The sequence below is a fragment of the Bos grunniens genome, chromosome 10 (genome assembly GCF_055505025.1).
Source record: "Bos grunniens cultivar Pamir isolate PY7600 chromosome 10, Bosgru_T2T1.0, whole genome shotgun sequence".
Classification (NCBI taxonomy): Eukaryota; Metazoa; Chordata; class Mammalia; order Artiodactyla; family Bovidae; genus Bos; species Bos grunniens.
The window spans coordinates 1892981-1905218 of NC_141174.1; the positions used below are offsets into that span (position 1 = coordinate 1892981).

The following is a 12238-nucleotide window of genomic DNA, read 5'->3' on the forward strand; positions in this document are numbered from 1 at the left end:
TGAACGAGACTCTGCTGTGACATGCTACCGCTGATGGCAATTTAAATGCCCGTGAGAACTTCATCTCTCAAACTTTCGTCCACGTCAGCCTGAGATCTTCCTGAAGGCAGAGCTTTAGATGAGGGCTTCGCGCAGGTTGCTTGTTTGGGGTACAACCTCGGGGAGCAAGCGTGGACCGGTGAGTGAGGGCAAGCCTGAGGTGAAGGAGGGCTTCCCTGAGTCCAGAGAGCCACCCCGGAAGGACCAAAGAAAAGTGACTATCCACTGACACCTGTCCCCTCACGGGTCAAGAATCAGCTGGGGGCGCTAACGCCTCTTTTCATACTCGCGACTGTGCGGGCGAGGGCCGCCCCGGGTTGGAGCCACGGTGGGCGGCTGGAAGCACGTGGGAGGCGCTGCAGCAAAGGAGAGCGGCGAGAGAGGCGGGGCGGGAAGGCGTGCGGGCTCGCCGAGGTGCAGGCGCCAGACAGCCGCGGAGGGAGCCGCCGAAGACCGGAAGCCGGCTAAACGCTTCTTCCGGCTTTCTGTGCGTCTGAGTGGTTTCCCTTAACACACGTCTTACCAAGGTAGAATTAACGAACGCCTGGCCGACTGAACGGCCGCCGAGCCCCACAGGCCTCTCATCGACAAGAGGCGAGCGCGCCGGCGGGGAGGACCGGCCGGAGGGCCGCGCGCTCGCGGGCTGAGCGCCGGTCTTCAGTGGCCGTCCGCTCGCGCCCAGCAGGGGCTCCTGGCTTGGAGGGCCAGTTTAGCTGTCGCCGTTCAGTCAGTATGACAGCTCTGACACTAACATAACGGCAGTTTTGACCTTTTTCCTTTAAATTACTCCGTGAAGAATCAGAGAAAAAGAGGGCCTCTCTCCCTTTCCCCCCACCCCTCAAGTTCCACTCAGAAAACTTTTCTCATCTCAGTCTTTGCCTCCACGTTAAATTTCTCATCCATGTTTCAGGTGAGCTAAATGGGGCGTCAACTTCCAATGCTCATGTGACTATCCCAGTGACTCAGAGTAACTGCGACTGCCCGCCTGTGCGCTGCGAACACAGACGTGCCCGCCGCTGGCTCTGTTAGCACCCCCGAGGGCTTGCCTCCCCAGAGGTCTTCTCTGGGCTCCACCAAAACCTTGGTGTCGGAGGGGCAGAGCATTGAGGCAACTATCTGCTTAATCCAGCCAAGAAACACGGGTGCCTCCCCTGCCCCGAAATCACTTGTTTGCGGCCAGGGGGTGTCTTTAAAGCAGTTTTCTAGTAAGTGTAGATTTAGCTGGAATGTTCCAGAGAATGGCTCCACCTCTGGCTCCTCTCACTTCAATTTAGTCGCTTAGTCGTGTCCTACTCTTTGCGACCCCATAAACCTCAGCACACCAGGCCTCCCTGTCCATCACCAACTCCCAGAGTTTACTCAAACTCATGTCCTTCGAGTCGGTGATGCCGCCCAACCATCTCATCCTCTGTCGTCCCTTTCTCCTCCTGCCCCCAATCCCTCCCAGCATCAGGGTCTTTTCCAATGAGTCAGCTCTTCATATCAGGTGGCCAAAGTATTGGAGCTTCAGCTTCAACATCAGTCCTTCCAATGAACACCCAGGGCTGATCTCCTTTAGGATGGACTGGTTGGATCTCCTTAGTCCAAGGGACTCTCAAGAGTCTTCTCCAACACCACAGTTCAAAAGCATCAATTCTTGGGTGCTCAGCTTTCTATATAGTCCCAACTCTCACATCCATACATGACTACATAGCTTTGACTAGATGGACCTTTGTTGACAAAGTAACGTCTCTGCTTTTTAATATGCTATCTAGGTTGGTCATAACTTTCCTTCCAAGAAGTAAGTGTCTTTGAATTTCATGGCTGCACTCACCAGCTACAGTGATTTTGGAGTCCAAAAAAATAAAGTCAGCCACTGTTTCCACTGTTTCCCCATCTATTTCCCATGAAGTGATGGGACCAGATGCCATGATCTTCGTTTTCTGAATGTTGAGCTTTAAGCCAACTTTCTCACTCTTCTCTTTCACTTTCATCAAGAGGCTCTTTAGTTCTTCACTTTCTGAAGGTGGTGTCATCTGCATATCTGAGGTTATTGATATTTTTCCTGGCAATCTTGATTCCAGCTTGTGCTTCATCCAGCCCAGTGTTTCTCATGATGTACTCTGCATATAGGTTAAATAAGCAGGGTGACAATATACAGCCTTGACGTACTCTTTTTCCTATTTGGAACCAGTCTGTTGTTCCATGTCCAGTTCTAACTGTTGCTTCCTGACCTGCATACAGGTTTCTCAAGAGGCAGGTCAGGTGATCTGGTATTCCCATCTCTTTCAGAATTGTCCACAGTTTATTGTGATCCACACAGTCCAAGGCTTTGGCACAGTCAGTAAAGCAGAAACAGATGCTTTTCTGGAGCTCTCTCACCTTTTTTATGATCCAGCGCATGTTGGCAATTTGATCTCTGGTTCCTCTGTCTTTTCTAAAACCAGCTTGAACATCTGGAAGTTCACGGTTTACGTATTCTAGCTCTGTGGTTTTCAACCAGGGATGGTTTTGTCCCGCAGCCCTCCCAGGAGACACCTGGCCACATCTGGAGACAGTTTTGAGTGTCCCCGTGGGGAAGGGTCCTCCTGGCATCAGATGGGTAGAAACCAGGGATGCTGCTAAACACCCTACAGTGCGCAGGCCTGACAGCCCTCATGGCAGAGAGTGATCCGGCCCCAAATGTCAACAGCACCCAGATTGAGAAATCCTGCTCTAATGAAGATTTAGACATTGTGAAATAAGGTCACTTGTTTAGAAAATTCAGACCAAAAAGAAAGGAAATACTCCTTCAGTTGAAAAAGATATCAATACTAAAGAATATTTCAATCCAAAACAGCCCATAAAACAAATTTGTGTTTAGTTTATAATCTTCCACTTCTGCCCAAATGAATATAAATGTTTATGAGATTACAGTTATAATATACATAGTATTTATTCTTTTTTCCACATAAAAACATCACTTTTACAGTCTTTACATCATTTCAATAGAGAATGTTCCATTGTTTCAATTCCTTCCCTGTTTGTTTCTCTCCTTCCTTTTTTTTTTTTTTTTAAGTAACTTTAGCAAAAGCACGTACTCTGATTTGAAATCTGACTTTGGAGACCTAACAATGGGGCACTTGTGAATTATTTTACAATGAAAAGTATTTTCAAAACATTACAAGAAATTGTTAAAAGTGTCAGCCTCTCAGTTGTGTCTGACTCTTTGTGACCCCATGGACTGTAGCCTGCCAGGTTTCTCTGTCCATGAAATTCTCCAGGCAAGAATAGTGGCGTGGGTTGCTATTCCTTTCTCCAGGGGATCTTCCTGACCCAGGGATTGAACCCAGGTCTCCTGCATTACAAGCAAATTGTTTACCTTCTGAGCCACCAGGGAAGCCCCTTAAAAGAAATTGGTATGATATAAATATTGTTGCACAAGGAACATGTACTACTTGTGAGAAACATTTGCTGTTTATGTCTTTTTTAAGTTTAAAAACAACCTGTTTTTCTCTAGAATATAATGTTAGAGCAGCAGTACAGCTGAGCTTAATAAAAATTTCACAGTGTGAAACCTTGGCTTCTTCAAGGTGGGGACCACTTAGCCTTTAGATCACAGGGAAACATCTCGTCTGGGCTAAGTCCACGCCACATCCCAAAAAGGAGAGAGAATCTTGCTTAACAAATCAGGATGTACAAAGACAAATGCTAAAGCTTATGCTGATAGAAGTAATTACAACCACTTATTGACAAGTCCAAAAAATGTTGGAATTTTAACAGATAAGAAAACTGTTGGGATTCAGCTGAATGGACAGAGTGTAGACTTGCCTGAAGTTCTCAGTGTATCGCGCGGTCACCCTGCGTCCTCCGCCCTTCAAAGTCCAGATAGGATTGCCTGGAACTCCCATTCCACTCCCTGTGGAATGTTACAGCACTTTATAAGGTTTTGCAAGTTTCTGGAAGGCCTGTGGCTCTGAGTTCTCATTTCTCTCTGAGCTCGTTCAGTTGATGGGTCATCTTCCCACCCCCCACTGACTTCTCCTGCTCTCTACTGCACCCACTCAGACTGAACACATCGCCGAACTCCATCCTCTGTGCCAGATTCGGTGCACACACTGCAACCACACCATCCCCTCTCAGGCTGTGTGGCTGTCACAGTCCTTGGTGAAGATAAAAGACAAGTCATGACATGCAACACAAACAACCTCAGAGTCCACATAAACGTAGCAGTTAATTAAGGGCCTTTTGAGCACGGGGCCTTTCTTGGGCCATTTCTCCTCTCATTGCATCCCAGCCTCCTCCCCACCCGTCAGGAGGTCCTTCTTCTTGCATCTTCCCTCTTTTTTTCTCCTCACCACATGGCATTTGGGCTCTTAGTTCCCTGACCAGGAATCGAACCTGTGCCCCCTGAAGTGGAAAGTTGATGTCTTAACCACTGGACCACCAGGGAATTCCCTCTCTTATCTTTCTTGTCATCTCCTCCACCCAGATGGTCCTAAAATGTTCATACTGAGTTACACAGAGCAGTTCAACCCTCTGGAGTTCCTACTCCCCAGATCAATTCCAGCTCTCCCTTTGCATCTCAGAAACAAGCAAATCAAAAAGTCTTTAACTGGCTTTACATGTCTAGAAGGCAGTTACTGTTGTTCATGGCAATTTATTTTCCTCTCATCTATCTTTATAAACTGTTCATTTCTTTAAAAAGCCAGCTGTGAAATATAAGCCTGTGTGTGTGTGTGTGTATGTGTGTGTGTGTGTGTGTGAAGGTTGCTCAGTCATGTCCAGCCCTTTGCAACCCCATGGACTGTATAGTCCATGGCATTCTCCAGGCCAGAATACTGGAGTAGGTAGCCTTTCCCTTCTCCAGGGGATCTTCCCAACCCAGGGATCGAACCCAGGTCTCCCGAATTGCAGGCAGGTTCTTTACCAGTTGAGCCACCAGGGAAGCCCAAGAATACTGGAGCCGGTAGCCTATCCCTTCTCCAGCAGATCCTCCCGACTCAGGGATCGAATCAGGGTCTCCTGCATTGCAGGTGGATTCTTTACCAACTGAGCCACCAGGGAGGTATGTGTGTGTGTGTGTGTGTTCAGGCTTATATTTCATGTGTGTGTGTGTATATATATATATATACATATATTCCTATGTCCAGTAAAAGAGCAGTTACTTACGTGGCTTCAAGTGCTTGGGCTCAGCTGGAGGGCAGGTCAGATGCAGACGTGTCCAGTGTTTCGCTACAGTTTCCAGCTTCCCGCTCTTTGTCTCTTATTGTTCAGCCTGACACTCAAGGGGTTCCTTCCATTCACTGCTCGTCTAGGCAACCTCAGTTTTTGGAGTCTATCTCTCACTTGGACTCTTGCATCTGGTGTGCGTTTACAAAATGTGGTTGGGCATGGAACCCACGACTGACCATTCCTTATGGGTCCCTGAGCGATGGCTCCTAGGTGCCACCATCAGAGTGTTATGTCTCTGCCTAGGATTTCAACTCTGTAAAAACAGTGATGACGTACTTTCTTTAATCCCCCCAAACCTCCTGGGAGGCAGTAGATATTCCACAATGTTGTCCACTGTCTCCCCAGATTCACTTATTCGACAAATCCATTCACTCTATAAACAGTCATTGCCGACTGTGGGCCAAGAGATGGGGACCTTGCAGCAAACGAGAAAGTTCTTGCCTTCCCAGCGTTTATTTCTGGTTGGAGGTGGAATATTTCAGTGCTGAATGTGTGTCAGTGACGCCAAGACAGCACACTCTGGTTTCAGACGGAGAGTGTACTCCTTTTAGGGTTAAACGGTGTAAACAGAAGCCATGAACCTTTCTGCGTAATGACATGGGCCTCGTCTCCTCAGCACCACCGGGTCCGCCCGCCAGCGCGTCTGCTCTTGCATCACACAGCAATCTGAGTGTGGGTGCTGTGAGAGCTTCCTTTGCAGTAATGCCGTCTGCAATGAAAAACAGTATTTTAGCTTTTAAAAGTATAGCTCTGAAATGTGAATTTCCTCTTCATTCTCCTTGAGACGACCGCGATACGTATGTGATGAGGAAGGGAAGTCAGAAGATGGTATTTTACCATGTCTCATTCTAAATATAAACATGATGTTCCTCCATTCATTATAAAAATGCCACTCCAAGCTTTATGAATAAACTTTCCCATTCTAATACCTCTTGGTTATACCGTAATCATTTTATGATGGGAAGCTTTGGCAAAGACGGCAAGAAAAATAAAAAGTTAATGCAATTACAAAAAGGTTATTTACTGAGAGAATCAGGCAAAGGGGTTTCCTTTTCTACAAGTATTCAGCATCTCAATAAGTGAATAAATGTACACACACATATATATAGAAACAGTTTATCCTAAATATTACTTTTCTAAGTTATCCACTTAACTCACCCTATGAGATTTATAGTTCAATCATCCCAGTTCAGAGTGGAAAGAAAAAAGGCCGTTTATCTAATCCAATTCCTTGGGAAAAAATACTTAGGCAATATTAAGAATCTTCAATTATCTAATTTAATAAAGGGGATGATTTATACTCTGTAGTCAGTAACATGTGATACTGATTATTTCTAATCCCTTAGAAGAGATCCGACATTCCGCTTTTGGTCCTGTACAGCATGAAATTGTCATGTATATTTCACCAAAAGAAGTAGCAAGAATAATGGGCCTCACAGTCTGCAGTCATTTTACACTAACATACTGCAACATGGTTTTGCCCTGGGGCAGAGAAGTAGGGATTTTTCTTTACTTCAAAAGAATGAAAAATTATTATCACTCTATCCCATACCGTTATAGACTTCAGAGACTTTGGCATGAAATATTCAGAAAGTTTATTTTAGAATTCAATATTTTAAAAGCCTGCTTTAAAACTATTACAGTGATTAGTGGCTCTGTTACTTGGACCAGTCCTTGCTTTAAAAAGCCCTTTGTCCTGGTTGATACCATTTGCTGTTTCAACAAAATATAGTTTGCGCCAACCCAGGAGCACCACATAAGGCATGTAATGCATTGTTTTAGACTGCCCCCTAAAGAGGAGCTGTGACCACAGCTCAACAGTTACCCCTCAAACACACGCTTGAAGTAAGCACTGCTTTCCCGGTAGCAGCTGAGCGTATTGTTACACCACGATTTTCTCCCTCTGCCGTGTGTTATGTTAACTAGGGGGACTGAGCACCATTTCTCTGCTCCCTGTTCAAAGGAGCAATGCCCCCGTGTCAGTGGCCCTAGGGACAAGGCACAACCCAGCTGAGGCCACCCACACCCTCAGCCAACCAGTCAGAGGCTCACGCCTTCACCTCTCTTCCTAGGATTCAGAAAAGCTTATCGGGTGTTTGTGAGGAATTAACAGAGCTTCCGAGGCCACGAATGAAGTCAATGAAAACTTTTGGAGCTTGAGTTAGCTGTGTGGTAATTGCAACACAACTACTTCCATCTGGAACATCCTATTTACATAGAGAGATGTGTAGAATAGAGTGTAAAGCCCACATTTGGGAATTTAACCATCCTGACTTGAGTTTCATGTCTGTTACCAAGTGATCCTACCAGCACATTGAACATCAGTGTCTGCAGAATGGGCCCATCCTGCGTCTGTGCACAGATTCAGTGAGATGAAGGCAGTGCGAGGCAAGATGCCCGCCACTATAGTTATTTACTCCCAAAATGTTTTTCCTTTTTTAAAATATTTATTCATTTGGCTGCTTCAGGTCTTAGTTACGGCCTGTGGAATCTTCCTTGTTGAGCGTGAGATCTCTTTTTTTTAACGGTGGCCTGCATGATCTTTTTTAGCAGTAGCATGCAGGGTCTTTTAGTTTTGGCATTTGGGATCTAGTTCCCTGACCAGGGCCCCTGCACTGGGAGCAGGGAGTCAGCCACTGGACCACCAGATAAGTCCCCCAAAAGGTTTTTCTTACCTCCTAATTGTCTACGCCACATTTCTGTTGTGCAATGTATGATGGGAAAAATCAAAATGGTGTTGGTGTTGCTAAGAGCCCTCTGCCATGGGGCCAGGAGACCAGTAAGGAAGTGTGACTTACGGACATCAAGGTCCTTTGTCATCCAGAACACCTTCCAGAAACTCAAGATACTTACTGGACTCTTACCCTGAAACAACTTGTGAGTCCTCAAGGACAAATACTTTCTGGCTTGAGTCAGAGTCAATCACAGTTGTCACCGGGCAGCTTTTAACAACCCTGTGGCTTTTCATCTCTTCTTCAGGACACTTTCAGGGTTACCCAGGTTTGTATTTCCTGAATTGCAATTCTTCCAGAATCCAAATAAACTCTCCTCTTCTTTGCAGCCTCCTGCCTTGCTTTTTTGGTTGCCAGATGCATGTATGTTTATTGACATATCACAGAAAAAATTTGCAGGATGGCTAGAAAAACCATCACTCCTGCCTTTTTTAATATAAAAAATATAACTTGTGCATTTGGTGACATTCCTTTAAATGTATTGAATATATCATTTCTGTAGATTTTAATAAATACTTTTTCCTTTCCTTCTCTCTTTAGGTATTATCAATGCAAGGGAAAAAAAAAAGGATAGCCATTGACCTCAGCCTTCCCGCAGATAAGATAGAGAAATGCAGTGCGGAAGTAGGGATGAAACTCACTGTAAATCACTTTCTGTTTCATTTTCCAGGGAAGTAGATCAAGACTCAGATGGTCATGTCAGCTTTAAAGACTTCGAATATGCCATGAACTCTGGACAAAAGCAAGCGTAATTACGGTGTGCTGCTTGTATGCAACTTCTGCGGAGACCAGAATAGATGGTGATGTAAAGAGATGTCAGATTCCACCCTAGCGATGGTGTCATACTGCATACCTTCCATTAAACTCTGTATATGGTCTTCAGATGCTCACGACTGCTTGCGTCTCAGACTCCTAGAGGTGGCTATTATAAGTCATCTTCTTCCATGTGGCCCTAGCCCTGAGTTCGGCTGCTGCTGGCACAGCCGCTAGGGTCGTCCCCAACCCTTCCTCTTCACTTGCTGCCCCCGACTCCCACCCACATCACAGGCAGGGAGGCTCCACTCGTTTCCTGGTCCTCGACACCCACCCAGAGGCTCCCTGGCCCTCAGCAGGTCCTAACCCCCAAGGAGAGGGTGTTTTTTCCTGCCACCAGTGCCAGTTTCCTCCGTGCGTTCAGCGTCGGTTGATCACATAATAGCACGTGCACGTACTGAGTGTTGACTGTCTTCCAGGCACTGAGCAAGGCTTCGGGAAAACAAAGATACAGACTTCTCTAAGAACAGGCACCGTGGGATTTCCCAGGCAAGGCTACTGGAATGGGTGCCATTTTCCTCTCCAGGGGATCTTCCCAACTCAGGGATCAAACCCTTCTCCTGCTTGGCAGGAGGATCCTTCACCAACAAGCCGCCTGGGAAGTCTACATGCATCCTTCGTATTCACCAAAATCATCATCAAAGAATGGCCCTAGGGCACTAGCTGTGTACGACCGAGATACAGATTGGCTGTAATTAGTAAGTCTTTTCCAGCTGCACACAGAGGAAGAATAGGGTGCAGCAAGGATTTGGGGAGCAAAACTTATCTGCAGAATCCTTTAGAATGGCCTGGGCCTGGGGTTCTGCAGCAGAACAGCAAGCCCTGGGCTGCCCTCTCCTGGACTCTGACTGGTTCTGGAAGGTTCTTCCATGCACCAAGGGTCTTAGCCATCTGTGTTCCTGTTCTCCATGCTCTGCCCATCCACACCTGGGATTTAGGGACTGTGACCCTGGATATTCAGCACTTATTTAAAATAAATACTCATATCAATACTAATATTTTATCTGTAAGTGTTCAGAATTCCAAACATTAACAACATTGTGAAAACATCTAGTTTAAGTCTAATTTTAAAAGGATTAAAGGTCAAAGAAAAATGTAAATTTGTCAAGTAGAAACATTAACCAAGCATCCTTCTAACAGTTATTAGCAGATAAACTTAATTAACTGTCATAAATCAGAGGAACCTAAAGGGACTTCACAACTCAATGTAATTTGGTGTTCTGGATGGGATCATGGAACAGAAGAAAGGACATTAGGTAAACACTAGTGAGGTGTGGAATTTAGTTCATAATACTGTATCGATATTGGTTCATTGATTGTGACACATGTACCATAGCCAAGGACACACTCAGAAAATATTCATCACAGAGGAGACTGTGTAAGTATGTGGGAACTCTCTCTCCCAGCTTCACAATCTTGCTATAAACCTAAAACTATTCCAAAATAAAAAGGTTGTTAAAAAATAAAGTCTTATCCCAAAGTTAGCATATGCTAAGCATCCAAATGAAGAAAACTTTGAAAATCATTAAGAAGAACAAATGAAGTGTCATTCAAGAAAAAAAGTAGATCAGCAGGATTTTCAGCATCATGTGTGTTTTTGGACAAATTGTTCTGACTGATGAAAAGCCCCTGGGCAGAGTTTTATTCAGCAAGCATTTTTATTGTAATTTGAATAGTTGAATCATTGGTCTTCATCTCAGTACATAAGTGATCCTGCTTTAAAAATTTTTAATTTAAAAATTAGAGTAGTTCACCAACAAAATGCCAGCATTCAGTAATTGCCAGAATACCACAACCTTGTATTGCAATGACTGTTTGGACCTTATTTCTCCCTGGAGACATGACAGGAGAGAGGGAGAAGTCACGTCCTCCTGTTGAGTGGGGGGAGGAGGCCAGGGTGGGAACAGCTATTGGGCATCTCCTCCGACCCAGAATTAGTCCAGGCACTCCTCGGTCTCAGTGAAAGAAACCTCCCCCAAACCAGCTTAGACGGAAAAGGAATTTGCTAGGAAATCCTGGGCTAGCCTCTGGAGTCTAACACTGGAAGGGCAGCTGTGCAGCTGGGTTTCCCGGAAAACACGAAGCAACAGCACACGTGCTTCTGGACTGTGCCCCTGTCCCATGGTCCCCGCCAGCCTCGCAGCATGCTCAGGAGGAACTGGCCCGTGATCTGTCCCGCTCCAAGTGCAGACACCCTAGATAAACAGGCTGCAGTTGGCTCGGGATCAGTCAACTCTGATTCATCTTGAGAATATAGGCTTGATCCCTGGACACTCAACCAGGTCTGCTGAGGGCTGGTCACAGGGAGGGGAAGTCAAATAGAATGTGTGTGTTTGTGTGTGTTTATTTATGTGTGTTAGTCGCTCAGTCATGTCCAACTCTTTGTGACCCCATGAACTGTAGCTCGTCAGGCTCCTCTGTCCACAGGATTCTGCAGGCAAGAACACTAGAATGGGTTGCTATTCCCTTCTCCAGGGGATCTTCCCAACCCAGGGATTGAACCTAGATCTCCCAAATTGCAGGCAGATTCTTTACTGTCTGAGTTACCCAGGGGAAGTCATTATATTTTCTTTTCTAGAAGAAAGCCACATGACCTGGACCTTCTCTAGGAGGGAGGGCACCTCCAGGATTTGATACCTAGGAGGCCCGGGACTCCGGGCAGAGCAGAGACCAAAGGAAAGAGGGGAGCTGAGAAGCTGCTCATGTCACTGTCCCCCCATCGCCCCCCAGAATCCAGCCCCAGCCCTCCTCCTGTAAGCCCCTGCCCCGCCCTTATCCCCGAGCCACGTGGTTTTGTCCGCACTGTTCACTCATTGGTGTGCCCTCAAGTGAACGGTCCACAGATGGGCACCTGTGCAAGTGGATCAGCTCAGCATCTCCCCTGGAAGACCCCAGGAGCGAGTGAGGGAGGCATAGCTCGCTCCTCTGGCCGAGCGAGTGGGTGTGACCCCAGGGCGAGGGGCAGGCATGTTTGCCACCACGTGGCATGAAAACCTAGGCAGCTGGTTTGCAACTGAGAGCAGAAAGTGAAATAGACACCAAGAGGGGAACAAGGAAGAAGCTAACAAAACCCCACAGTGCTGGGTTCCTGGGGAAAGCTTGTACACAAGGTCCAGTCATAGCCCTTTGGGTCCTATGAGGTAACCCTCTTTCCTTCCAGTAAATCCTTCTGGTCAAGCCAGCTGGAGTTGCTCTTTGTTATCTGAAACCAAGAGAACCCTAACTGTCACGAGCTTAGAGCCAAGGACAGAGTCCTAGGTAACATCAACATTCACTGGGGCAACAGAGAAGAAGAGTCTAATAAACAGACTAAGGAGAGGTGAAGTGGGAGGGAGGGGCAGGGCACAGCCTTTAAAAGAGGGACATAGGTGGGCACGGCAAACTGGCTAGAACCAAGCGGGTCCAAGACAGCAGACAGGTCGCCTGCCTCTAGACCCTGAGCCTCGGGGCACGCTCATCGT

At 46.4% G+C, this 12238-nt stretch overlaps 1 protein-coding gene across 7 annotated transcripts in view; it reads left to right on the forward strand.

The window, feature by feature from the left end:
• The window catches only part of EFCAB11 (EF-hand calcium binding domain 11), a 170992-nt gene extending 160748 nt beyond the window's left edge, over window positions 1–10244 (forward strand). For 6 of the 7 annotated variants that reach the window (XM_086319191.1, XM_086319194.1, XM_086319195.1 and 3 more), the window contains one exon: window positions 8635–8846. In XM_086319191.1, the coding sequence (XP_086175317.1) occupies window positions 8635–8716 (82 nt within the window). In that variant the 3' untranslated portion in view covers window positions 8717–8846. Of the gene's footprint in view, window positions 1–8634; window positions 8847–9491 lie in introns of those variants that run through there. The other variant, XM_086319208.1, reaches the window with a different exon arrangement.
• The last annotated feature ends 1994 nt before the right edge of the window (window positions 10245–12238 follow it).